Source organism: Phoca vitulina, unplaced genomic scaffold (genome assembly GCF_004348235.1).
Source record: "Phoca vitulina isolate PV1807 unplaced genomic scaffold, GSC_HSeal_1.0 scaffold39, whole genome shotgun sequence".
Lineage (NCBI taxonomy): Eukaryota > Metazoa > Chordata > Mammalia > Carnivora > Phocidae > Phoca > Phoca vitulina.
The window spans coordinates 10,954,397-10,982,383 of record NW_022589742.1 but is presented as its reverse complement, the minus strand read 5'-3'; the positions used below and the strand labels follow the sequence as shown (position 1 = coordinate 10,982,383).

The following is a 27,987-nucleotide window of genomic DNA, read 5'->3' as shown; positions in this document are numbered from 1 at the left end:
TGGGCACTCAACCAACTGAGTCACCCAGGTGCCCCAGTCTGTTCTCCCTTCATATAGTTTTGTCATTTCAAGAATGTTTTATAATTGGAATCCTATCATCTGTAACCTTTTGAGAATGGCTCACCCCCACCCTCCACTCAGCATAATTCCCTGGAGACTTTTGCAAGTCATTCTGTGTAACAATATTTGTTTCTTTTTATGTTTGTATAGATAGACTGCAGTTTGTTGAAACAGTAACCCGGTGAAGGACATCTGGGTTGTTCCTAGCCGTTGGCTATTACAAAGAAGCTGGTATGAACATGTCATTGCTATTTTTATGATCGATGCTTTATCCGATAATTCTGACATCTAATTAATTTTGGAGTTAGAGGCACTTGATTGTCCTTTCTCATTCAGGTTGAGAATTTCCTGGTTCTTTGTATGAAGGATGATTTTCCATTGTGTCCTGGACATTTTGGGTATTATGTTAGGAGCCATTGGGTTCTATTCCAACTTTGTATTTTAGCAAGCAGTCCTCCTGTATGGTTTGGCCTGCAGGTCCTGGGCTACTCCTGAGGGCTGTGGTTGTAAGGACAAGATGATTTTCAGAGCCTCTGTGGTGCTTTTTTTTTTTTTTTTTTTTTTAAGTAATCTCTTCACCTGGTATGGGGCTCGAACTCATGACCCAGGGATGAAGAGTTGCATGCTTTGCTGACTGAGCCAGCCAGGCGCCCCTATGTGGTGCGATTTTGGTATGCTTGCTTTATGCTGCTGCTGGGACTTCCACGTGTGCCTGTGGATCTTGCTTGAGGAAATAGAAGAAACCTATCCAGGCCAGCCTACCTCATGATTCTCGGTGGGGAAGGGAGCCCACTGCCTTCAGAAAAAGCAATGTTTCCAGTGTTGGGAGCTTTGGGAGGCAGGATGCCCTCTGCCAGTGGAAGGTGGGGAGCATTCTGGTCCAAGCCCTTGTTGGGGCCCGATTCCCTGTGCTGGGGCCTCCCGGCAGCAGAGCGTCTCGGGGTGGGCATTTTCGGGCCCAGCGGTGAAGGAGAGGATTGCTGGGCAGGCTCTCTGTTGTGGTGGGATTCCCCCTTGCTGGTGTCCCTTGGTTTCAGGGTGCCTGTCTGGGAGTGGGGAATCTCAGGCTAGGTTGAGAAGGAGAGTGCGTCCTGGGCTGGGTGCTGGCTGTGCTGGCATGTCCCTCGCTCATGCCCCCGTGACAAGGTATCTCTGTGTCAGCAGGGAGCCTCGGACAGGGGGGGGAATAGAGTCCTTTTCGAGGTTGGTGGAGGGCCAGCTGGATGATAGGAGGCTTGGAGTACTGCAAGCCAGCGGGGAAGAGAGCTGTTATTCCTCTCCTGTGTCCCCATCATTTCAGATATTATTATTATTTTTTTTTTAAAGATTTTATTTATTTATTTGACAGAGAGAGACAGCGAGAGAGGGAACACAAGCAGGGGGAGTGGGAGAGGGAGAAGCAGGCCTCCCGCGGAGCAGGGAGCCCGATGCGGGGCTCGATCCCAGGACCCTGGGATCATGACCTGAGCCGAAGGCAGACGCTTAACGACTGAGCCACCCAGGCGCCCCTCATTTCAGATATTATTAACCCCCAGTTGCCTCCTCTTTAGAGTATTTGGCCCTGAGGAGCAAGGGCCAGGTTTGGGGGAAGGCAGACCATGTGGTAATAATCCATAGGATGCCACAGAGTAGGGATGCTGTTGTCATTGGGATTTCTCTCACCGTCATCATTATCTGTCCTCTGACTTCTCTCCCCCCGCCAGGGGGCCACGGGAGACAGGATGATGGAACCAGGTGGTATGGAAGATGCTACTGTGTTCCCCCCACCCAGTGCCCTTCCTCCTTGCTGCGTGCTCCTCTCCTAGGGGCTCTTCCTGCCACCTGCAGAGGGTTCTTTTGCTTGAGATCATTGACATGTCTCACCCCCACCCTCCACATTTTCCTCCCGCCAACATCTCAAATGTGGCCCCGCTCCCCTTCTCCCCCCATGAAACCTGTTCTCAGCAAGCCCATATTTGCCCCTTTTGTGAAAATGAGTAATGGGAAACCTCACTAAAACGGAGTCAGGAGGCTTTGGCAGGGGGACCTCTCAGCCCCTTCGACTCTCGGTCAATTGCAAACCTAACAAGAACAGCCGGACTTGACCATACATGGACTTGAACTTGCACATGGATACCACTCTAGTATTCCAGCCAGAGGAAGAGATACTCTCCTTATCCCCCACCCCACAACAGCTCAGGCATCATACTCGGAACCCCCAGTTTACTCCAGTGGACTTTTAGTTTATAACAGCCTTCCCAATTTACCCCTTTTCTCCTTAAAAAAGCCTACCTCTCGGGTCGCCTGGATGGCTCATTTGGTTAAGCGTCTGCCTTCGGCCCAGGTCATGATCCTAGGCTCCTCAGATCGAGTCCTGCGTTGGGCTCCTTGCTCAGCAGGGGGCCTGCTTCTCCCTTTGCCTGTCCTGCTCTCTCTCTGTCTCTCTGACAGATAAAAAAAAATCTTAAGAAAAAAGCCTACCTCTCCTTTGTTCCCCAGACCTGCCTATGGCTTTACCACAGCTTGTTTGCCCTGGATTGCAATTCTCTGCTATTCCCAAATAAATCCAACTTTTGCTGGTAAAATAACTGGCAGTTTTTATCTTTAAGGTTAGCACTCTATTCCATGGCTCTGCTAAGAGGCATCCCTTGATCTCACGTTGCCTTGTCTGGGAGCAGCTCCACATCGGCCACGTGGCGCAGTAGCCTTGCTCTCAAGCCTCAGCTGGAAGAGCTTAAGTAAGGGAGGCTGCACCATAGTGGACGCCCTATGGCAGGTGGAAGGAGTAGAATCCAGTGATAGCCCCCCCACACACACAGAATCCATCTCAGATACTGTGCCTGCTCTAAGTTGTTTTTTTTTTAAGATTTTATTTATTCGGCACCTGGCTGGCTCAGTCGGTTAAGCGTCTGCCTTGGGCTCAGGTCATGATCCCAGGGTTCTGGAATTGAGTCCTGTGTCAGGCTCTTTGCTCAGCAGGGAGCCTGCTTCTCCCTCTGCCTCCCTCTGATTTTATTTATTTATTTGACAGAGAGAGAGAGTGAGCAAGAGCACAGGCAGGGGAGTGGAGAAACAGGCTCCCCACTGAGCAGGGAGCCCGATGTGGGGCTTGATCCCAGGACCTGGAGATCACGACCTGAGCCGAAGGCAGACCCTTAACCGAATGAGCCACCCATGTGCCCCTCTAAGTTTTTTTTTTTTTTAAAGATTTTATTTATTTATTTGACAGAGAGAGACACAGCGAGAGAGGGAACACAAGCAGGGGGAGTGGGAGAGGGAGAAGCAGGCTTCCCGCTTAGCGGGGAGCCCAATGCGGGGAGGATCCCAGGACCCTGGGATCACAACCCGAGCCAAAGGCAGACACTTAACGACTGAGCCACCCAGGCACCCCTCCCTCTAAGTTTTTGACTCCTCAAAATTTCAAGGTACTTTTTTTTTTAATTCTCTTATATATCTATTCTCCATTAGTATCTTTAGACCCTTCTCTAATGACAAAAATTTCAGGGGAACTGGCTCAGTGTTCCAGCTTATCAGCGGTCCTGTCATTTGGGAAGGAGGGTCTGTGTGCTCAGGGATTTTCATCAAGCATTACTTATCATTTTGGAAATTGGGAACCAAGGGCTATATCCAAATTAGGAGATTGTCTAAATAAAGTACGATGCGTCAGCGTGATGAACTATTACGCAGGAATATAAAATAGTGCCCCTAAAATATGACAAAAAGCTAATCGCTGGATTTTGGTGGAGGACATACAATGTGCCTTGCCCAGTGTTTCCAGCTGTTCTGTATGTAGCAGAGTCCTCGTGAGAAACAGCTGGGGAAAGTCTTAACAAAAATCATGGTTCATGCTCACCCAGGGATGCAAAAAAAAAGGGGGGGAGAGGGAACCCCATAAAACAAGACCCATGTGCCTTACGATCAGAAGGGCATCGAAGCACAGGGAGGAAGGAATAACCCTTCCATCTGCTTGCATGCATCACGTACAGGAAGTGAGTCACAGCTGTGAAAACCATCATCACTAATTCTGCCAAGGGGTCACGGCCCCTGTTTCCTTTGCCCGGGACGGTCTCCACTGTCTCCACGTCACTTCAGCCGCTGTGCTGCCCCAAGTCGAGCCCAGCCCCTTCGGGGGCCGCCAGAGACAGACAGGAGTCCGGACCCCCACCTCCGGGCGCCGGGCTCGTCGGAGTCTGTCTGTGGACCGCAGAGGCAGGGTTTCCTGCCGCTCGGGGTGTGCCTTCTTCACTTCATCTTCCTCTGGGCCCCAGATCCCTTTCTGGCTACCCATCTTTTTTTTTTTTTTTTCTTTTTCCTCTCCTTCTGGAGTTTCCCAGTCACCTGTAGTTCTATTTTATATCGACGCATAAGAATTAGGCTCTTTTTTATCCTATTAAACCCAGGTTTCAGGGTGTCACCCCCCCACACTGTAACCTCCCCCAGGCGGATCTGCCCGGCTCATCAAACCGCTGTTGCTCTTCCTTGAGGCATTGCGCCTTGAGCCCAGGACAGTGAGCAGCCCCGGACACTCGGGGGCCACTAGAAAGGCACCCCAAGGGGAGCCCTCGCCCAGCCCCCAGTCTTGCACCCCTGCTGGCAAACGTCCCAGGCGGAGCTCTTGTCTGCTGCTTGCATGAGTTGGTGCTACACGGAACATCACGGGTAAAACACCAGGCACAAAAAAAATAAACACAAAATAAAATGAAATATAAAGCACTCAGCGCAGAGCCTGGTGCACACGTGCGTGTGTGCCGACTGGGGGCAGATAAAGCTGGTCCAGCTCCTTCCTTGTAAGTCCCTGCGCCTGGGGTCAGTGTGAGGTAACACTGGCAGGGCCTTCGGGGAATCACCTGCCGTGGGAAGTCAGGATTGACGACCTCCCATTCTCTCCTGGTGGTATTTCAAACAGCAGGTCCAAGCCCCTTCCTCCAGGATCCCGTGTGGTCACGGCATGGGTGTTTTGTTTTGGGAGACAAATTGTGCTCAGAGACTGAAGAATGTATTTTTCAAAAAAAGATTTTATTTATTTATTCGCCAGAGAGAGAGAGGGTGTGCATGAGCAGGGGGAGCGGCAGGCAGAGGGGGAAGCAGGCTCCCCGCTGAGCAAGGAGCCTGATGTGGGACATGATCCCAGGACTCTGGGATCACGACTGGAGCCAAAGACAGACGCTCAACCAACTGAGCCACGCAGGCGCCCCTGAACAATGTATTCAACACAGGTTTGCTTAGGGATTTCATAAGCCAATAGCATACAGGATAATATGTTTCAGTAGACTAATACAGAAACATCACAATCCAAATCGATCACACTTTTGTTCCAGGGAAGGAAGATGAAAAGAATAAAGTCCAGATTTCGTTGAGGTGTACCTTTATATGAGTTGGTACTAGGGAGAGATGACTTAGCCAATGGAGAGCTGACCTCCAGCTACCAGCGCAAAAGTAGAAGTCCCCTGTTGCTAGAGCAGGTTGCTAGGGAACCAGTGGTGCCACCCGTGTTGCTAGGCAAGAAGATGGCCTTCCCAGGGCCCAGTGCATGGCTTTCATCACTGTTGGAAAAAAGAGATGTCGTTACTGTGGCAGTAGCTAATTGCCCCCAAAGTCTTTGGAGAACTGTTTAGATCAGCAAAGTGTGGCCTTGTCCAGACCAAACACTCTTGGATAGTCCTCCCAAACTCTTGGTATTTATAGTCAAAATGTCCCCTTACATGGATATGTTGCTTCTTCATAGTTCTTTTAAGATTTTATTTATTTATTTGTCAGAGAGAGAGAGAGAGAGAACACAAGCAGGGGGAGTGGCAGGCAGAGGGAGAGGGAGACGCAGGCTCCCCCCTGAGCAGGGAGCCCAATGTGGGGCAGTGTCAGTCCCGGTGTCAGAGACACTCTGTTGTGTCCACTGGGTCTTAGGGGCCAGGGATCTTTATTTGTAACAATGGAAACAAAGCCCTAGTACCAGACCTGCGGGGGGAGGTGGAAGAAGTTTCATAACAATAACCAAGCTGATTTTTTTTCCCCCAGGAAATCATTTTAAAATTTTTACTGCAATAATAAAGGACCATACAGTTCTAAATATCATAATGAGAAATTTGAGGTTTTAAAGTCAGCATCCTTTGGAGAAGAATTTCAAAGCTTACAGTTGAATCGCTACATCAATTCATATCATTTTGGAATGTGCCAAATCACCACCACTGCTTGGGAGGTACAGTTGTTCTAGAATTTTTGCAAGTGGTTGAAACACTTAAGTCCTAAATATGTGTTACAAGAAAACCAACTAGCAAATTTATTAGCACTAAGAGAATTTCTATTTTTTTAAAAAAAGATTTATTTATTTCTTATTTGAGAGAGAGAGAGTGCCCAAACATGAGCAGGGGGGCAGGCAGAGGGAGAGGGAGAAAGTCTCCAGCTGAGTCCCTGCTGAGTGCAGAGCCCAGTGTAGGAGTTCAATCCCACCACCCCGAGATCATGACCCGAGCCAAAATCAAGAGTCAGACACCCAATCAACTGAGCCACGCAGGTGCCTCTAGCACTAAGAGAATTTCTAACTTTTCTTTCTCCCCAGGAGCTCAAGCATATCGAGATCAAGGTCGGTGAAAGGAAAAATGTTTGTTTTGAAGCATTTTTCCTTTATCTTTCAATCTAGCTTACAAGCATTTTTTTTTTTTTTTAAAGATTTTATTTATTTATTTGAGAGAGACAGAGCACAAGAGAGGGGAGCGGGAGAGGGAGGAGCAGACTCCCTGCTGAGCAGGGAGCCCGATGCGGGACTCGATCCCGGGACTCCAGGATCATGACCTGAGCTGAAGGCAGTCGCTTAACCAACTGAGCCACCCAGGCGCCCCTAGCTTACAAGCATTTTAAAAAAGATTTTTATTTATTTATTTGACAGAGAGAGACACAGCAAGAGAGGGAACATAAGCAGGGGGAGCGGGAGAGGGAGAAGCAGGCTCCGGCGGAGCAGGGGAGCTCGATGCGGGGCTCGATGCGGGGCTCGATCCCAGGACCCTGGGATCATGACCTGAGCGGAGGGCAGACGCTTAACGACTGAGCCACCCAGGCGCCCCTTACAAGCACTTTTGAATAAAAACTGACTTCCATTCTGGAAAAAAAGACTTGTTTCCTTGTGATCATGTAAGTCCTTACAAAGAAGGGATTATATGTATTTCTTCTATAAGAAGAGTTTCAGATTGTCTCTTGCCTGACACAGGTACAGAGAAGAGCAGTAGGAGGAGTGACCTAGGGAAATTGAACAATATTAGATAATGGCTACTGATGAAAATTTGCTCATATCACACCCACAAAATATTTTATTTTATTTTTTAAAGATTTCATTTATTTATTTGTCAGAGAGAGAGAGAGAGAGAGCACAAGCAGGGGGAGCAGCAGAGGGAGAAGCAGACTCCCACTGAGTAGGACCCCAGGATCATGACCTGAGCCGAAGGCAGATGCTCACCTGCCTGAGCCACCCAGGCATCTCCATGCCCACAAAATATTTGATAAATCTTGCTGCTAACATTAATATCCTTATACAAAGTGGCCAATAAGCATATGCAGATATGCTCGATATCATTCGTTATCAGGGAAATGCACATCAAAATCCCAGTGAGACACCCTGTCACAGTACTGTGATGAAAAAGATTATAACAAGTGTTAGTGAGGATGTGGAGAAATTAGAACCCTCATACGCTACTCGTGGGAATGTAAAATGGTGTATCCCCTTTGCGAGACAGTCTGGCAATTCCCCAAATGATTAAACATAGAGTTACCATATGATCCAGCAATTATACCTTGACCTATATATGCAAAAGAAATGAAAACACGTCAACACAAAAATTTGTACATGAATGTTCATAGCAGCATTATGTATAGTAGCCAAAGGTAGAAAAAAACCCCAGTATCCTTTAACTGATCGAGTGTTCTTTATCCATACCTTTGTGTGGATATACCACATTGTGAAACACTAAGTAAAAGGAGAAACTATGTAAACTTTAATTAAAGGCATTTTCTTTTTCCTAAACAGTTCAGTGTGTATATTCATACAAGGTGGCGTATCCATACAATGGTATAGTGTACCTATACAAAATCATTCAGCAATAAAATGCAATTGAGGGAACAGAGGGCAAGCTGAGGACAAAGCACAAGCTGACACCCCGCAACCCACCCCAATCCCAGATGGGATCTGTGTGACATTTCTCAGGCACTCCAGGCTGCCCTAAAGCTAAGGGAAGGAAAAGCAGATGGTTAACTGATAGAGATCACAGTCCTGCAGGACAAGGGTCTCCCTCGGTTTTACAAACGTCTTCGTGATTTACAATAAAAAAGCATTCTTACCAATAACCTAACTTCCAGAAGGAATCTCCCAAGGATCTTAATGTTAATGCTTTACTAGAGGGAAAAACAACCTTAACTTGACAATGGCAAGACCTCCAGGATCTTGTAGGTCCTCTTTAGCATATGAAAGTTCTTTTGAAACCCTTCTTTTTTCCTTACCTCCCCCAACTCCCAAGTATATAATCAGTCACTCCTCACAACCCTGGTGCAGCAGCTCTTTCTGCCCACAGGTCCTGACCAGCTTTTGTAGAATAAAACCACCTTTTTGCACTAAAGATGTCTCAAGAATTCTTTCTTGGTCGTGGGCTCGGGACCTCACCTACATTCAAAAACTACATCACAATGCTATAACATGGATGAAGCTTGAAAACATCAGGCTTAATGAAACAAGCCAGACACGAAAGGTCACATATTGTATGATTCCATTTATATGAAATGTACAGAATACGTAAATGTATAGAGATGGAAAATAGATGATAGGCTGCTGAGGGTAGGTGACAGGGAATTACAGGAAATGAGGAGTTATGGGTAAAGGGTTTGGTGTTTTCTTTTTGGGGGTGATGTATATATTCTATAATCAATTGCCATGTTGGTGGCACAACTCTATGACTATACTAAAAACTACTGGGGCACCTGGGTGGCTCAGATGGTTAAGCGTCTGCCTTCAGCTCAGGTCATGATCCCGGGGTCCTGGGATGGAACCCCGCATCGGGCTCCCTGCTCGGCGGGAAGCCTGCTTCTCCCCATCCCACTCCCCCTGCTTGTGTTCCCTCTCTCGCTGTGTCTCTCTCTGTCAAATAAATAAATAAAATCTTAAAAAAAAAAAAAACTACTGACTTGTAGTGTATTTTAATTGAATGAATCACATGATTTGTGAGTTATATCACAATAAAGCTGTTAAAAATCTAATTACTAGAACCAGAAGTCAGAGTCATGTTTAATAACTTATTAATATAGGTGTGCCCAGGCAACTCAGTCAAGTGTCAGACTCTTGGACTTTACTCCGGTCTTGATCTTGGGGTCGTGGGTTCGAGCCCCACGTTGGGCTCCACACTGGGTGTGGAGCCTACTAAAAAAAATAATAACTCTTTAATATAGTCAGGCCTCAGTTTCAAAAGCTACCAATGTTAGAATGGAATCTACTCTGCAACCACTTTTTTGATTACTACTTGTTGCATCTCCTTCAGCACAAAATGAAACCTTTGAGATTCACTTGGAGCATCAACAAAATCAAGGCGGTAGTCCAAACCATCATACAGCAGATACTTTTTTATTTTTATTTTTTTTTAAGATTTTATGTATTTATTTGAGAGAGCGAGAATACAAGCAGGGGGAGGGTCAGAGGGAGAAGCAGACTCCCCACTGAGCAGGGAGCCTGATGCCAGACTCAATCCCCGGACTCCAGGATCATGACCTGAGCCGAAGGCAGTTGCTCAACCAACTGAGCCACCCAGGCGCCCCAGCAGATACTTTTAAAAAAAGATTTATTTATTTGAGAGAGAGAGCACGCACAGAGCGAGTGGGAGTGGCAGAGAGAATCCTAAGCAGACTCCGCAATGAGCATGGAGCCCCACGCGGGGCTCGAGATCATGACGACCTCAAGATCATGACTTGAGCCGAGACCAAGAGTCAGGTACTTAACTTACTGCAACACCCAGGCGCCCCATAGATGATACTTTAAATTCAGCAGTCTGTTCTTCATTAGTCTCTCCTCTTTTCTGAACAACTGCCTTTGTAACTGCAACTTTGCTTTTTGGAGGTAGCCTTTTCTTCTTCATTCCCATTTAGCCACACCCTGTCTTTTTCCAAGTTGGCTTCTAATTCTCCGTATTTCTCAAGAGTTTTTTTTAAGGGGCGCCTGGGTGGCTCAGTTGGTTAAGCGACTGCCTTCAGCTCAGGTCATGATCCTGGAGTCCCCTGGATGGAGTCCCGCATCGGGCTCCCTGCTCGGCAGGGAGTCTGCTTCTCCCTCTGACTCTCCCCCCTCTCATGTGCTCTCTCTCTCTCATTCTCTCTCTTTCAAATAAATAAATCTTAGAAAAAAAATTAAAAAAAAAGAAAAGAATTTTTTAAAAGATTTTATTTATTTATTTGACAGAGAGACAGCGAGAGAGGGAACACAAGCAGGGGGAGTGGGAGAGGGAGAAGCAGGCTTCCTGTGGAGCAGGGAGCCCAATGCGGGGCTGGATCCCAGGACCCTGGGATCACGACCTGAGCCGAAGGCAGACGCTTAACGACTGAGGCACCCAGGCGCCCCTCCCAAGAATTTATCTACAATTGCCCTCCTCTTTTTTTTTTTAAGATTTTTTTTTTTATTCATTTGAGAGAGATACAGAGCACAAGCAGGGGGAGAGGCAGAGGGAGAGGGAGAAGCAGACTCCCCGCTGAGCTGGGAGCCCAACATGGGGCTTGATCCCAGGACCTGGAGATCATGACCTGAGCTGAAGGCAGACGCTTAACCGACTGAGCCACCCAGGCGCCCCTACAGTTGCCCTCTTCTAAGCCTTTCAGATCATAGTCAGGTCCCTCTCTGTAAAGATTTCCTAGGAAGCTGCTATAGTTCTTTGTTTTACTCCATCCCAGCTCTTGGCCCAGTTAAAAATCTCCACATTCTTGTGTTGTGGATTTTAATTCTGGAAACTCTTTTTCCTTGTCTTACTCATTGTAACCTTATTCAAAATTACGATTTTCTTCAAGTTGTTTCCACCTAGAGAGTCGTTTGCAGCTCAGGATCACACCTTGATTCCTTGGGTGAATCAAGGTTGAAGTGTTTAAAGGGAGGAAAATGCCCTGTAGATTTTACATACTTTCTCTTCTGGTGTTTCAAATATATTAGCCAAACTTTAACTATAAATGGCATCTAGGTGTTATGAGTTTAATTAGAAACCTTTAATTTTGCAGTTTTATAAAAGACAACACTGCTCAATGTTTGGTTTTACTAGTAACCATATTAACAATACATAATGAAATTTGTTTTAAGTAAATTACAACTTGTCTTCCTGGAGTCTGTAGTCGTTTGAAAGATTTTTCTCTTCAGGGCGCCTGGGTGGCTCAGTCGGTTAAGCGGCTGCCTTTGGCTCAGGTTATGATCCCAGGGTCCTTGGATCGAGTCCCCCCATTGGACTTCTTGCTCAGCAGGGAGCCTGCTTCTCCCTCTGCTTGCTGCTCCCCCTGTTTGTGCTCTCTCTCTCTCAGACAAATAAATAAAATCTTAAAAAAAAAGAAAGATTTTTTTCTTCAAAGCATATAAACCATAGTAATTTGAAGAGAGCATTATACTTGTTTCTATGTTCATTCTAAATGGTTAACTGTTTAATCTACAGATAATTTCTATTGAAGACAATTACAAGGAATAACTTCATGCAGATTAATATATAAACTTCACATGGTGTAAAAAAACCATAAGATTTAAAAAAAAAGAAAGAAAGAAAGAAATAGAAAATGCCTTTTATCTAACTACTCCGGTGGTTAGTGATTCAATTGAAGGATAAGCCCAGGAATTGTTCAGAAGTAACAATGCCGGGGCGCCTGGGTGGCTCAGTCGTTAAGCGTCTGCCTTCGGCTCAGGTCATGATCCCAGGGTCCTGGGATCGAGCCCCGCATCGGGCTCCCTGCTCGGCGGGAAGTCTGCTTCTCCCTTTCCCACTCCCCCTGCTTGTGTTCCCTCTCTCGCTGTGTCTCTCTCTGTCAAATAAATAAATAAAATCTTTAAAAAAAAAAAAAAAGAAGTAACAATGCCTTGACTTCTTCATTGTCAAAAAACATTAGGTTGAAAAATGCCTAACCTCAGGAACAGAGGTTTGAAAGGAAGATTCTGAAAGCATTTCTCTGGTGAGGTAAACATCTTTACTAGGGTTACATATCACAGATAATGCACTGTGTCTTTGATGGGGTTTTGGAGTATAGGTGAGGTTTGGTGGAGTGAGGTCCGGAGCCCACGACCAAGAAAGAATTCTTGAGACCTCTTTGGTGCAAAAATGGTGGTTTACTAAAGCATGGGGACAGGACCTGTGGGCAGAAAGCTGCTGAACCGGGGTCTTGAGTGGTGATTTTATACTCAGGAGTTGGGGAAAGTAAGGAAAAGGGAGGTTTCAAAAGAACTTCCATATGCTAAAGATGACCGACCTCCTAGATACCTACAAGATACCAGAGGTCTAGCCATTGTCAAGTTAATGTTTTTTCCCCTCTAGCAAGGTATTAACATTAAGGTAGTGGGGGGATCCCTGGAAGAATGTCACACGTGTCCCACCCAGAGTGGGGGGTTGGGGGAGGTTGCAGGGTGTCAGCTTATGCTTAGTCTTCAGCTTCTGCTCCCTCATCATCTTTTTGCTTGCTTTTGGGCAGCTGTGTTTTTCAAATGAAGACTGACCTTAACTTGAGTCTCCTCGGCTTTTGCATGTAAAAAGTCAGCTAGGTGCTCTGTTTATTTTTCTCCTAGGCCGGCAGGTCTCTTTTTTGCTTGCGGGGTAGTTTCTTGCACTGACTGCCGAAACATGTCAGTTTCGTCCCCACTGCCCTACTGAGCCACACAGTTTCTCCTCTTTTGATTCATAGGGACAGTTTTCATCCAAATGGCTCAACATTAGGTAAACACTGATAATTTGGAGACGCTGACAACCCAAGATACTCAGGTTCCTAGAAAGATGACTTATCCAGAAGACTATGCTGAGCATTACAGGAGTTACGCGATGAAACAAGGTTCTTGTCTCCCAGGGAGGCATAATGCAGTAGAAAAAGCAAGGGATATAGCAGCAAGAGACCTCAACTCTTGTCTAAAAACTGCCACCGGCAATCCTTGTGACCCTGAGGACGTCACGTCCTCCAACTCAGGAGGCTCGGGACAAGTCTAGTGGCGACTTTCAGGGGCGGCGGCCCTCACTGGGGGGTTCCCGGTAGAAAGGGCCAGAACGCGACCTGAACGATCTGCACTTGGCAAGTCAGGGCCACAAGATCGCGGCACCTGGAGTCGGTGGGCTACATGCCTGCCAGGCGACTAGAGGCTTCCGGGGCTCCCCTGGGCCTCCAGCGGGCCTGGGGGAAGGCGTGTTCGCGTCCCGGCCTGGGCCGGAGCAGAAGGCCGCGCCCCCGGGACGCAGAGGAGCTGCGGCACGGTTCCCGCCGGGCTGCGCCCAGACGCCACAGGTAGAGAGAGGGAGAGGGCTGGGCGTGGCTGTCACGAAGCCGCCGGAAGCGCATTCTTTCTTTTCCGGTTGGGCCAGGTCCACAGACCGCGACCCCAAAATGGCGAGTCGGGGTACGGTCTCAGGGAGCTAGAGGGATCAGGTGGGGGACCGGTCCTCCAAGCCTCCCCCCCCCGTCCCCGCGCTCCCGAGCTCGGAGCTGCCCTCGCCAGGCCCGCAGAGGCGCGGGAACCGGGCGCTTGCTCCTCAGGGCGGCGGGGAGGCGTGGCGACGTTGCTGCCGAGTCGAGGAAGAGGGAAGTGGCGCCCGCGGAGGCCGGGGCTGGGCGGAGGTAATGGAGACGCCGCGTCGCCCCCGGGATTTGGTGGCGCGCGCCCCCGGCGCTGCGGGCCGCACGTGCCACTGGCGGCCCCCCGGGGCGGTGAGCGGGGCGGGGGGGGGGGCGGAGCCGGCAGCTTCCCGCGGCGGCGCGGGCCGGGCGGGGGCGCGGGCTCCGAGCGCCCCGTGCAGCCTCCGCCAGCAACCTCTTTGTCCCCCAGGTGCACGTGCAGCCCGGGGACGCTCCCCGGGCACCTTCGGGGGCCGGCCGCCCGCGGAGTGCCCGGAAGCGTCACGGATTCGTGGGGGGCCGGGGGGGGGGGGGGGAGCAGCAGTGTCTCCCGCTGCACCCGGCGAAACTCCCCCGTTTCCGCTGGCTGATGGTCAGGTCGCCGGAGAAAGGGGCCTTTCAGCTTCAAAGGCGTTAGCTTCTGCCCACATGGAAATAGAGGAGGCGTCCCCATACCTTCTGAGCCTGCATAGGCTGCAAGGAACCAAGCATTTCTCTGAATACCCGTGTTATCCTCAAAAGAACTTTGTTGCCGTTTGTGCTGGAATACCTCGGAAAAGCAGCCTCTCAAGGCCACCCTTAGCCTTACGTAGAGATCTGTGTGCCCCTGAGGAAGTGTAAAGTCAGGAGAAGGGTTACCTTTACTAGGACCCTTCCTGTCTCAGAAGAACCTTAATGATCACCCTTTCTCTCATGTTTTACAAGCTGACATTGTATTTGGTACGCAAGGCCAACTTGTCTTTCCAGTAAAGTAAGCAAAAAGTTAATACACAGGTACAAATCTGCACCGTGCCCTTGATAATCTTCCCAAAAAGTACCCCCCCCCCCGCAAAATGTTGACATCTGGTTGCCCAGTTGGGGGGTATTTGCTGAGAGGGATAAGGTTACTTTTTTCCCTAATTGCTTTACTTCTTTTCTGATGTGGTTGCCTCAGTTCTCCTGCCGGTATTAATACAATGGAAAGGAGAATATCAAATGTTCCATGAAGTAAAGGTTTCAGTCTTCTTAAGAGGATGAAAGGGCAAGTAGTTGTTTCCCCCTAACTAAGGACAACAGACGGCGAGGATCTGTTAAAATTTAGAGAAACTCAGATATGCCCTATTTGTGAAGATGGGACAGGAAGCACGCAGATTAAATATTGGATATTCTCAAAGCTCCTTTTAGCGAGTGGGTGACAGTTTTTTCATCCACCACCTTTTCCTCTACCTTTAAGAAAAAAAAAAAGGAAAGTTATCAATTGACATTTGTCTTCTCTGAGCTGTGCTTTGTTTCAAAGCTGAGTGACAAAAAGAAATATAGGTCCTCAAGTAATCTGTCATCGTGAGTGTCCTAATACTTGGCAGTTGATTTTAAAGGGTAGACTGGACAGGTTTTTTTCTGTTCATTCTTCTCTGATAACTATAAATAGCAAGTAAATATGTGTCATGTGGCTTTCTTCTTGACATGTACTTTTTTTCTCCCCTCCCTCAGTGCCCTTGGGGAGAAGATCCACTCATTGGTTTTATACCAAACCTGACAAGGCCTCAGTTGTCAAAGGTGGCACCAGGAGGATGTCACACATAGGAGTAAAACTGTTCCTAGAGCAAATGATGATGAGACATCTGGAGGTGAATGCATGCTTGTACCCACACATGGAGGCTTTGTGGGGGACTGAGGGGTCTCTGAAAGAGAGCTCCAGTGAGAGTAAGAAATCCAGCCCACAAACGGACAGTCTTGGTCCTGAGAGCGCTCGCCAGCACTTTCGGAGCTTCTATTATCATGAAGCGCCTGGACCACTTGAGGCTGTCAGCCAACTTCAGGAATTATGCCACCAGTGGCTGAGGCCAGAAATCCACTCGAAAGAGCAGATCTTGGAACTGCTGGTGCTAGAGCAGTTCCTGACTATTCTACCCAGGGAGACCCAGAACTGGGTGCAGAAGTACCGTCCACAGAGCATCAGAGAGGCTGTGGCCCTGGTAGAGCGCTTTCAGAGAGAACCTGATGGAATAAGTGATGAGGTGAGGAGATCCTTTCTGTGGACAATGAACTAGGGTAAAGGTAGAATTATCCAGGTTGGGTGGGGAGGGGCAGTGGAGGAACAAGGTGGAGTAGGTCACTCTTCTGTCATTCCTTGGGGACAGCCAGGCAGGATCTGAAGCCACAGATGTGCAGCCGTACTGGATGACAGGTTTCAGAGTCCCTGGCCATCTTTCTTGGCCCTTGGAAAAGAGAAATGCATTTTGCCCTCTTTCGGGCCAGGGCAAACTGGGGGTGGTGGGCCTCAGCTGGCGTGGCCAAGGAAGAGAGGACTTGAGTTCTCAGAAACAGAGAAATAAAAGGCAAGGCAGAGTTGGGAAAGGGGGGGGCGGCAATCTGAAAAAAAGATGCACAGCACTTAGAGATCAAAAGAGAGAGAGGGCGGCAAATAGAAGTATTAATCAGACAACTTTGGGTAGACTACAAAGAGAAGAAATGGAAAGAAAAAAGGAAGCAAGGATACGGAAAGAAGAAAACTGCCAAGAGGGGAGTGGACAGAATCAGGGTGCCAAGAGGGGTAGGGCCCTCTCTAGTGGGAGCGCCTATCTCTGGACCAGAAGAAAAGAGCCTCCATTGCCCTCCCTTAGTGGTCTGCCCTTGGCCTTGCTGGGAAGTGGGGAACCAGGGTATGCCCTTGGGAGATGGCAGCACCCTTCCTTTCCTCGGGAGCCCACTTTGAGGAGGACGGGGCAGGGTATGTTTTTGGCGTTTTACTACAATGGAATCACATAGAAGGAAGTGAGAGTCCAAACTTTCCTCCAGTTTTTCCTCCGCTGCGTCCCCTTTCTCCATGAAATCCTTCCCTGGCTGTGGAAGGATTGGAAAATCTGACTGGCTGGGGATCTTTTTTTATTTTTATGTTTTTTAAAGATTTTATTTATTTGTCAGAGAGAGCTCAAGCAGGGGGAGCGGCAGAGGGAAGGCAGACTCCCCTGCTGAGCAGGGAGCCCGAAGCAGGGCTCAATCCCAGGACCCTGGGATCACGACCTAAGCGGAAGGCAGGTGCTTAACCGACTGAGCCACCCAGGCGTCCCTGGGAATCTTTTTTTTTTATTCAACTCCTTCTGTTTTAGAGAAAACTGAGAAGTTAAAAATGCCCTTAGGCAAGGGTCCAAGGCAAGAGCGCAAGCCAGTGAGGGCACCATGACAGGACGCAGTGTGCCCCTACCCTGCCAGTGGCCTGAGCTGTGGCTGTCTGATTGCCCCAGATGATGTGTATGGTTCTTTGTGGGGAAATGGTGGCACAATATCTCTTTAGTTTTTTTTTATTACTTCCTTGAATGTCACAACTTCCCAAATCCGGGCTCTACTCTTGTTCATCCCTCCACCACCACCACCCCCAAACGAAAAGTTCTGTGCTAATGAGGATGGGGATTATTTCTAGGTCACAGCCCATGAGCTGGGAAAGGAGGCAGTGCCCTTGGGAGGAACAGCAGTGGCCCCAGGCTTTAAGTGGAAGCCAGCAGAGCCCCAACCAATGGGTATGTTCCAGAAAGAATGTTGGAATACATACCGGGTACTACAGGAACAGCTGGGCTGGAATACTCACAAAGAAACCCAGCCTGTATATGAAAGAGGTGAGGAGCTTCATAATAATTCTCTTCTCCTGGGCGCTGTGATAGGAATCGGTTCAGCTGGAATGTCATGGGAATGTTCCAGGTGCCCAGCCTTGCCAGTTGTTAGGATGTCTCTCACGTGCGAGGACAATAGGCCAATGGTGGGTGAAGGTGAGGGTCAGCCTGGGGTGCACACATGTCCAAACCAGAGAACCCTGGTATTCACACCATGGACCTTGCTCCTTAGAAACTGGAGAGAAGATGGACTAGGGACAGGTGGGGTCATCACCCTTCTATGTTAGAGAAGAAACTGGGATCAGACATGGGTCGTCATGGCAGAAGGGGGAGAGAATTGTGCCCCAGGGGGGGAAAAAAAAAAAGACAGAAACCAGCTACACTGGAGGACCTGAGTCTTTCATTTTCAGTCACCTCTAGTTCTTGCCTAGCCCGGTAAACTATTTTATGAGAGGAAAGAAAAAATAATGGATTTCCTTTCATTAATTTCTCTCACGAAATCTGGGGGGAAACAGCCAGCTGGGGAACCAGTTCTTTGGAGTGGTAGATACTTGGTTCTCATTTCCAATGAGAAGACCACCTCTGGTACCACACATACACTTGTGAAGGTGAGCTGTCCTTAAGAAGGACTCCTGAGGTTCCGTGTTCTAGAAATCAGCTCAGGGTATTTGTAAACACAAAAGAGAGACATTTTCTCTGGCTCTTTTCCATCCACAGCTGTGCCTACTCAACAGATTCTAGCCTTTTCTGAGCAGAAAAGCCCCCCAAACTGGAAGATGGCATCTGAGCTCATCTTGCCTGAGTTCCAGGTGAGCTGTACTTCCCAGCTTTTTCAGGCAGCCTGCACCTGGCCTTGTCTGTGCTTTTCTTTGCTGCCCATGACCCACAGTGCTCGGCAGGTGCTCTGAGGCATGTTAGCCCCGGATGTTCACCTCTAGGCGACTAGGCTGGGCACGGTGGGGACCAGGCCCCTCGCACGCTGTTTACTGATCTCGGGCTTTTTCCTTTTCTGCCATCTTACTTTCCCCACCCTGAATCTTAATACTCTTCTTCGGCGACTGGCCTGCTGCGTAGTTCAGAGATGAGTGATAGGAAGGCTTCTGTGGTGGCAAGTACTGAACTGAAACCCATTCTCTTCTTTAGAGCCTGTTGACATTTGAAGATGTGGCAGTGTCCTTTTCTGAGGAAGAATGGAAGTTACTGGACCCTACTCAGAAGATCCTTTACAATGATGTAATGCAGGAGAACTATGAGACTGTCATCTCTCTAGGTAAAGATTCTTCCTTTCCTTTGTGTAGAAGTTGAGTAACCTGGCCGCAGTTTATGGAAGACGATCTTCTGTGGGAGAGTCCCCGTGTTCCAGTAGCTGTTTGGGTCTCACCTTGATGGTGTGGGGGAAAGGCCAGGCATATCCAGATGATTCAGAATAGATCCTGACTTACCAGCATGTCTCCCCGTCTGCTGCTCTTCCAGCCTCGTCTAAGCTGCCGTCATCCCTGACCCTGTCTGCTTCAGTAGCACTGGATTCCCATTCCACGTGCCCTCCTGAGGCTTCCTTCTCCACTTCCTCCTTGCGTCTCCACCCACAATCACTGTAGACTAGAAAGAAGGTGCTGAATCTAAGATTCTGCCCGTTTAAACATTCGGAGTAAATGGAAGAGTCATTCACTCTTCCTGAAAAAGAGTCTGGAATTAGGATGGCAGCCCACGACCTCAAGGTTTTATACTCAGAGCATTATTGTTACCCCCTAAACCTGAAGTAATCTGCTTAGAACAAGGAAGAGAACCATAGGTCCAAGGTCCCCAAGAGTTCAAGGACAGTCTTGGAGAGTTTCCTACAGGTAAGTATATACACGGGAAGAAGAGAAATATTCCTTGATGAGGACCTTCACAGGGGATTAACACTCCAAGATTCTACTCCTGGGTTTTTCTTACTGAACTTCTTCTTGAGATAACTGTAGATTCACATGCAGATTTAAAGTATCATACAAGGAGAACCTGTATACACTTTACCCAGTTTCCCTCAATGATAACTTTTGCAAAAAGTATCATATGATGTCACAACCAGGATATTGATATTGATACAGTCTTCTGACCTTCATATTTTCCATTTTATTTGTCTGTGTGTGTAATTAGTTCAGTAGAGTTTTTTTTTTAAGATTTATTTATTTTAGGAAGAGAGAGAGAGAGAGAACGTGCGCAGGGGGAGGGGCGGAGGGAAAGATTCTCCGGCAGACTCCCCACTGAGTGGGGAGCACGACGCAGGGCTCAGTCTCATGACCCTGAGATCATGACCTGAGCCGAAATCAAGAGTCTGAGGCTTAACCGACTGAGCCACCCAGGGGCCCCTAGTTCTGTAAAGTTTTATTGCAAGTGTAGGTTTGTATGTTCACCTCTGCAGTCAAGATACTGGACAGTTATATTACCGCAAGGACCTTTCTTGTTGCCCTTTTATCATCACACACATGTCCGCTATGCCTCACCCCGTCACCGACCCTTGCCAACCCCTGATCTGCTCTACATTTCTGATATTTTGCTGTTTCAAAAGTGTTACATGAATAGAACCGTAAAATGTGTAACCCTTTGGCATTAACTTTTTTCATTCAGAATAATTCCCTGGAAATTGATCTGAATTGTTGTGTGTATCAATAGTTGTTTGTTTGTTTGTTTGTTTGTTTGTTTTAATACTGAGTAGCATGCCATGATGTTGAGAGACCACAGTTTGTGTAACCATTCACCACTGAAAAGAGATCTTTGCTGTCTTCAGTTTTGGGCTAGTGTGAATAAAGCTATCAGGAGCATTTGTGTGCAGGATTTTTTGTAGAGATAAGTTTTCATTTCTCTGGAATAAATGCCTTAAGGGTACAGTTGCTGGTTCATATGGCAATTACAGGTTTAATTTCCTGAACACTTGCCAAACTGTTTTCCACAGTGACTGTACCATTCCACATTCCCAGCAGCAAAGGATGAGTGGTCCAGTTTCTCCATGTCCTTGCCAGTGTTTATATTATCTCCATTTTATGTTTGCCATTCTGATCGGCGTGTAGTGTTACCGTGTTGTGATTTGGATTTGCGTTTCCCTAATGGCCAGTGATGTTTTATAGCTTTTCATGCGGTTATTTGCCGTCTCTATTTTCTTGTCAGTGAAATATCTTTCACCCACATCTTAATTGGATTGTTTTTTAACTGTTGAGTTTTGAGAGTTTCTTTATAAAGATTTTATTTATTTATTTATTTGAGAGAGAGAGAGAAACAGCATGAGAGGGGAGAGGGTCAGAGGAGAAGCAGACTTCCCGCTGAGCTGGAAGCCCGATGTGGGACTCGATCCCAGGACTCCGGGATCATGACCTGAGCTGAAGGCAGTCGCTTAACCGACTGAGCCACCCAGGCACCCTTTGAGAGTTTCTTATATATTATAGATTCTAGCACTTTGTCGAATATGTTGATTGCAAATAGTTTCTCCAAGTCTGTATATTGTCTTTTTAATCCTCTTCCTGTGGGCTTCCACAGAGTAAAAGGTTTTCATTTTGATGAGGACCAATTTTTCATTTTTTCCTTTTATACATTGTATTTTTGGTGTCAAGGCTAGAACTTGGACTAACCCTAGACCCCTAAAATTTTCTGCTATTTTTTCCTAAAAGTTTTATAGTCTTGTATTTAAGTCCATGATCCATTTTGGGTTAATTATTATATGAGGTGTGAAGTTTAGGATGAGGTTCATTTTTTGGCCTATGGAGGGCCAATTGCTTCAGCTCCATTTCTTGAAAAGGCTGTCCTTCCTCCATTGAATTGTTTTTGTTTTTGTTTTTTTAAAGATTTTATTTATTTGAGAGAGAGAGAGAGAGCTCGCAGGAGCAGGGGGAGGAACAGAGGCAGAGGGAGAAGCAAGCTCCCTGCTGAGCAAGGAGCCCAATTGGGGACTCAATCCCAGGACCCTGGGATCATGACCTGAGCCAAAGGCAGACAGACGCTTAACCGACTGAGCCACCCAGGCGCCCCCTCCACTGAATTGTTTTCGCACTTCTGTCAAAGAGCAGTTGGGTATATTTGTGTGCATCTCTTCTGTTCCATCGAGCTCTGTGCTTGTGCCCCTGCCAATATTGCACTGTCTTGATTGCTGTAGCTTTGTAATATCAAAGCCTTAATATCGTCAAGTAGACCGATTCTTCCCACTTTATTCTTTTTTGTAAAATAAAATTTTATTTTAGCCCTTCTAGGGCCTGTGCCTTTCCATGTAAATTTTAGAGTAAGCTTATCTATGTCTATAAGAAACTTTATTGGGATTTTGCTAGATAGGACGTTAAACCTATGTATTAGTTTGAGGAGGATTGATGTCTTTACTATGTTGATTTTTTTGATCAGTGAACACAGTGTGTGTCTATTTATTTAGGTCTTCTTTAATTTCTTTCATCAACTTTTTGTAATTTTCAGTGTACAGATCCTCTATGTGTTTTGCTAAGTATAGGCCAAAGCATTTCATTTTCACTGGAACATTTGTAAATGGTACTATTTTTAATTTTGGTTTCTGTGTGTTCATTGTTTTTTTACATAGGAATGCCACTGATTTTGTATTTTTTTTTTAAAGATTTTATTTATTTATTTGGCAGAGAGAGATACAGCGAGAGAGGGAACACAAGCAGGGGGAGTGGGAGAGGGAGAAGCAGGCTTCCCGTGGAGCAGGGAGCCCGATGTGGGGCTCGATCCCAGGACCCTGGGATCATGACCTGAGCCGAAGGCAGACGCTTAACGACTGAGCCACCCAGGCGCCCCTGATTTTGTATTTTGATCTTGTATTCTGTGATCCTACTAACTCACTTATTATTTCTAAGAGGTTTTTTTTGTAGATTCCTTGAGATTTTTACACATAGATAATCACATTATCTGCACTGCCTTTTAATTTCTTTTGAATGCCGTAACTGCAGTAGCTCCAACTTCCCGCTATGTTGAATAAGAGTGGGAAGAGCAGACATCCTTACCTTGTCCCAATTTTATCCTGAAAACATTAAGTTTTTCACCATTACCTATTTACGTTAGTATGGTTTTTTTATTGTTGATACTCTATTATTGAGTCAATATAATTCCTAACTTAGTGTTCTTATCATGAATGGATATGGAATTTGTGAAACACTTTCCTGTGTCTTTTGATAGGTGTATGATCTTCAAAGCTTGTTGATATGGTACGTTATGTTGATTGATTTCAAATGTGGAATCAGCCTTGCATACTTGCAGTAAATCTTTCTTGATCCTGGTATATAATTCTTCCATATTGTTACATTGTTTGCCAGTATGTTGTTGAGTATTTCTACATTGAAGTTCACGGGAGATGTTAGTCTGTAGTTTCCTTTTTTAAAAAACGATTTATTTATTTTAGAGAGAGAGAGAGAGAGAGAGAGCATGCAGGGGTGGGAGGGGAGGGACAGAGGGAGAGAGAATCCCCAAGCAGACTCCCTGCTGAGCGCAGAGCCTGACATTGGGCTCAATCCCAGGACTCTGGGACCATGACCTGAGCCAAAATCCAGAGTCAGCTGCTTAACCACCTGAGCCACGAGGCACCCCAGTAGTTTTCTTTTTTAGTATTGTCTTTATATGATTTTGCCATCAGGGTAATACTGGCCTTATAAAATGAGTTGGGTAGTATTTCCTCCTCCTTTCTGGAAGAGAGTGTGTAAAATTGGTGTTAATTCTTTAAATATTTGGTAGAATCCTCCAGTCTCACCATATGGACTTGGATTTTGGGGGGGAAGCTTTTAAACTATGAATTCAATTTGTTTAAATGGTGATAGTGCTATTCAGATGATCTATTTCATGTTGGTTGAATTCTGTTAGTTTGTGGTTTTGAAGAATTGGTCCATTTTTTCCTAACTTTTAGAAGTCATGAACATAAGGTTGTTTATAGTATTATCTTACCATCCTTTTATTTATTTTTATTATTTTTTTAAAGATTGATTGATTTATTTTTTAGAGAGTGTGTGAGCAGGGGGAGGGGCAGAGAGAGAGGGAGAGGGAGAGAAGCAGACTGCCTGCTAAGTGCAGAGCCTGAAGCAGGGCTTGATCTCAAGATCCTGAGGTCATGACCTGAGCCGAAATTAAGAGTCAGATGAACGGGCTGAGCCACCCAGGTGCCCCTCTTACCATCCTTTTAGTTGCTGCAGGATGTGTAGGGATATATCCAGTTTCCTTCCTGATACTGGTGATTTGGATTTTCCCTCCTTTTATTTTTGTCAGTTGTGATAGAGGTTTATCAATTTTATTAATTTTTTTGAAGAACAAGCTTTTTGTTCGGTTGTGACTTTTGCTCTGAGCTTTATTATTTCCTTCCTTTAACTTGCTTTGGGCTTATTTTGCTTTTTACTCTGGTTTATTGAAGTAGAAACTAGATTATCGATTTGAGACCTTTCCCCTTTTCTATTGTAAGCACTTAGGGCTATACCTTGTCCTCTGAGCACTTCTTTAGCTGCATTCCACATATTTTGATATATTGTAATTTCATTTTCTTTTTTTTCTTATTTATTTATTTATTACAAATTCTATTTTTTAGTCATCTCTACACCCAACGTGGGGCTTGAACTCACGACCCTGAGATCAAGAGTCACCTGCTCCACTGACTGAGCCGGCTAGGCACCCCTGGAATTTGATTTTCTTTCTTTTTTTCTTTTTTTTAAAAGATTTTATTTATTTATTTGTCAGAGAGAGAGAGAGCACGAGCAGGGGGAGCGGCAGACAGCGGGAGAGGGAGAAGCAGGCTTCCTGCCGAGCAGGGAGCCCGATGCGGGGCTCAGTCCCAGGACCCTGGGACCATGACCCGAGCTGAAGGCAGACGCCCAACGACTGAGCCACCCAGGCGCCCTTCCTGTTGTCTTTCTGTTTTTGATTTCCAGTCTGATGCCATTTTTATTAGATTGCTTTTTTTCACTCCAGTTGTGATTTTTTTTTTGTTTCATGGCCTGACGGATGATTTTTGATTGTATCCTGATATTTTGTCTATTATTTTAGAAGAGTCTGGGTCCTTTTTAAATATTTTAATGTAACAGTCATGCTGTTTTAGTTTAGCACATAGTTCTTTCCTACTTTCGTGGGTTATACTTCTAGTGACAGTTTATTTTTTTATTTTTTATTTTTTTTAAAGATTTTATTTATTTATTTGACAGAGAGAGACACAACAAGAGCAGGAACACAAGCAGGGGGAGTGGGAGAGGAAGAAGCAGGCTTCCTGCTGAGCAGAGAGCCCGATGCGGGGCTAGATCCCAGGACCCTGGGATCATGACCTGAGCCGAAGGCAGACGCTTAACGACTGAGCCACCCAGGCGCCCCTCTAGTGGCGGTTTAATTTTCAGAGTCTTTGTGGCGTTATTGTGGTTTCCTTGGTTTATGTGGTACTGCTAGGGCTCCCATATGTCCCTGCTGGTATCGCCTGAGGGTGAGGAAGGTATTTACACAGGCCAGAGTGCCTCTCAGTGGGAAAGGGGAGTCTCAGACCCTCAGGGATGAAGAGGCTTCCTAGGCCAGGCCACTGTGGCTAGGTGCCTCTTGCTCGTTCCGCCTGCGCACTTTGGTGTCTCTTAGCTGGGGCTCTGATATTGGCAGGCTTCTCATTCAGAGCTAAGGCTGTCTAGGTAGCTTTGTGTTGCTAGGTTGAGGGTTGGAAGATGCTAGCTCGGGTTGCCTTCTACTGGCGGCTCTGGGGATGTAGGACACCCTGCTGTGTTACTCTGCTAGGCCTGGCATCCCAAGCCATTTTGCTTTCTTCTTACCACGTTTTGGAATTCTCTGTTGGTTGTGGCTTGCATTCTTTCATTGGCTTGTTGTGCCCAGCAGGGAGGATCAGGAGGAAATGCATCTGTGCCCTTTTGTCCATATTGGACCAGAAATCACTTATTCTGTGTTTTTTAAAGGCAATCATCATTGATTTTTCTCTCCATTCCTATAGTTTTCTTGTTCTGGGACACAGACGGCTGACTCTTCTGTTTGTTCCAACAGGGTTAAAGCTCAAAAATGACACTGGAAATGACCAACCTATATCTCTTTCTGCATTAGAAATACAAGCATCAGGATGCAAAGTATTAAGAAAGGCCAGAATGAAAGTTGCCCAGAAAACAACAGGCAAAGAAAATCATGGTGGTACACGCAGGGTACGGAGACGGCACCGAGCTTTTCTAGGGAGGAAAAGAAAGAAACTTTCAACTTGTAAACAAGAGCTTCCAAAACATAAGGATCTTCAAGGGAAAGGCCATGCAGGAGAGAAACCTTTTAAGTGTCAGGAATGTGAGAAAAGCTTCAGAGTTAGCTCTGACCTTATTAAGCACCAGAGAATTCACACTGAAGAGAAGCCCTATAAATGTCAACAATGTGATAAGAGGTTTAGATGGAGTTCAGATCTTAATAAGCACTTCATGGCACACCAAGGAATAAAACCATACAGATGCTCATGGTGTGGAAAAAGCTTCAGTCACAATACAAATCTACACACACACCTAAGAATTCACACAGGAGAGAAGCCCTTTAAATGTTATGAATGTGGAAAAAGATTCATTCAGAACTCCCACCTTATTAAGCACCAGAGAACCCACACAGGTGAGCAGCCGTATACTTGTAGCGTATGCAGGAGAAACTTCAGCAGGCGGTCAAGCCTTCTTAGACACCAGAAACTCCACAGGAGAAGGGAGTCCTGTCCAGTATCTCCAGTCTGAAGAAAGTCACCATGTGGATCTTGACCCTAGAGGTGACGAAAGAGTATAAAACTCTGAGGCACCAATGATAGGAATTTGTCACCCACAGGAGATTTGGGAGGGGTTCGTGTCCTACTTCACAGAAAGGAATCTAAGCTGTCTCTCTTGTTCAGCATTGTATCTTCAGTGCCTAGCACAAGACTGATACACAATGAGTACTTGATCAATAAAAGTGGAAATATAGCTATCATCTATCTATAGTTATCTATTCATCTATCTATCTATATATCTGTCTGGTTATTCAGCTTCCCCACCCTCGGTGATCTAGGTTCTTCAAGTATCAGGTGCTCAGCAAACACATGATGGCCATGAATCCTACTCTCATTCTTTCTCAAGAAAGATGGAAAATAAGAGTATTCAGGTCTTCTGAAGGGAGCTTAGAGAGAATTACTAAGCTGGAGAGAGTTTCTATGGCTATCATTCTGTCGACATGAACAACCAAGCCCAGGGCTGAGGGAACTTTATTCTCCAGCAGGAAGAGAGCATTCAGTGTTTGCCCTGGGAGAAGTGCCCCCATTCCAGTGGCTGTTCCCCTCAGTGCCCGCTACCACAGTGTTTTCTGTCAAAGAGTTCCAAGCAGCAAGCGAAGGCCTGAATGCCACCACAGACCTAGGGACCTTGCAAGCACTTGATGTCTCTCCTGCTGATCCTCTCAACACTGAGGTATATAGAGTGAAATGATGAAGGAAGCAGTCTGGGCCTTCAGCCACAGATTTGTCTCTCTGTAGAAATCCCAGGGCCATGGTAAATGGCCTTTTTTTTTTTTTTTTTTTTGACTTTTCACCATGTGGACTAGACGTTTTCAAATTGGTGCCACACTGCCCCAGGGCCTAAAGGGAAGCCCATTTTTATGGCTGTTCAGCCACAACCCCATACACTTGGGATGCTGTGCAGGAAAGTCTGGAAGTTTTGTAAACGGATGTACTGAGAATGGCAAGGTGAGCCCCGTGGCCTTGTGGCCTCAGCACACATTGGATAGCAGGAGGGAACATCCAGAAGTGTCAGGGCAGAGTCAGGCCCATGGCCTAGTGGGATGGCCCCGGTGAGAACTAGGTCAGATGGAAACTGTCTTGTTTTTTGTTTTTTTTTTTTAAGATTTTATTTATTTATTTGACACAGAGAAAGACACAGTGAGAGAGGGAACACAAATGGGGGGAGCGGGAGAGGGAGAAGCAGGCTTTCCGCTGAGCAGGGAGCCTGATGCGGGGCTCGATCCCAGGACCCTGGGATCATGACCTGCGCGGAAGGCAGACGTGCTTAACCGACTGAGCCACCCAGAAACTCTTGTGATACTGGTATTTTCTCTTCCTTCCCCATTGACCTCAGGGATTATCTCCTGAGAAGACAATGTCATGTCAAGGGCAGGGCAGGGAAGTTGGAGGACATGGATTTATAGCTATGTCACATCCTAGTTTAAGATGTTGGCCAAGGCTTCGATATATTTATTATTTCATAAAATTTAACTTTTTTAATGACATGGAATGTTGTTTCATATTAAACATGAAACAAAACTCCATGGTTACTAAATCACCCAGAGATGACAGTCACTTTTTTGGCATAGATATCTCCAGATATTTTTTCCATCAAGGGACCCCTCTACACCTGTTTTCAGGTTTGTAAAATGGAGATGATAATTCTATCCTCTTGGCTGCTGTGAGGATCAAATGAGGTGTGAGCCTGCCTCACTCTGATGGGCCACAGTAGGTGTTCCATAAACATTTGGAACATTCTTCCTTCATCTTTCAGCTAGTTTTTTTTAAAGATTTTATTTATTTATTTGCCAGAGAGAGAGCGTGCGTGCACAAGCAGGGGGAGCGGCAGGGAGAGGGAGAAGCAGGCTTCCT

The 27,987-nt window shown here is 46.5% G+C and overlaps 1 protein-coding gene across 7 annotated transcripts; it reads left to right on the top strand.

Annotated features, from left to right (window-relative positions):
- Positions 1 to 49: 49 nt before the first annotated feature.
- Positions 50 to 27,277, top strand: ZNF75D (zinc finger protein 75D). 7 transcript variants are annotated; one of them, XM_032428289.1, is made up of 6 exons: positions 50 to 291; positions 15,301 to 15,827; positions 17,231 to 17,423; positions 18,135 to 18,226; positions 18,561 to 18,687; positions 25,395 to 26,343. In XM_032428289.1, the coding sequence occupies exons 2-6, from the start codon at positions 15,381 to 15,383 to the stop codon at positions 26,102 to 26,104; spliced, it is 1,569 nt and encodes a 522-aa protein (XP_032284180.1). In that variant the 5' UTR covers positions 50 to 291; positions 15,301 to 15,380; the 3' UTR covers positions 26,105 to 26,343. The 7 variants fall into 7 exon arrangements, with proteins under 7 accessions (XP_032284180.1, XP_032284181.1, XP_032284178.1 ...); XM_032428290.1 differs by lacking the exon at positions 50 to 291 and adding an exon at positions 13,097 to 13,503; XM_032428287.1 differs by lacking the exon at positions 50 to 291 and adding an exon at positions 13,552 to 13,833 and having other exon boundaries at positions 25,395 to 27,277.
- Positions 27,278 to 27,987: the final 710 nt, after the last annotated feature.

Coding starts and splice junctions, on each gene's coding strand:
- ZNF75D (XM_032428287.1), top strand. CDS start 15,381: ATGTCACACATAGGAGTAAAACTGTTCCTAGAGCAAATGATGATGAGA. Junction 15,828..17,230: donor CTGATGGAATAAGTGATGAG/GTGAGGAGATCC, acceptor GATTATTTCTAG/GTCACAGCCCATGAGCTGGG. Junction 18,227..18,560: donor TCATCTTGCCTGAGTTCCAG/GTGAGCTGTACT, acceptor TCTCTTCTTTAG/AGCCTGTTGACATTTGAAGA.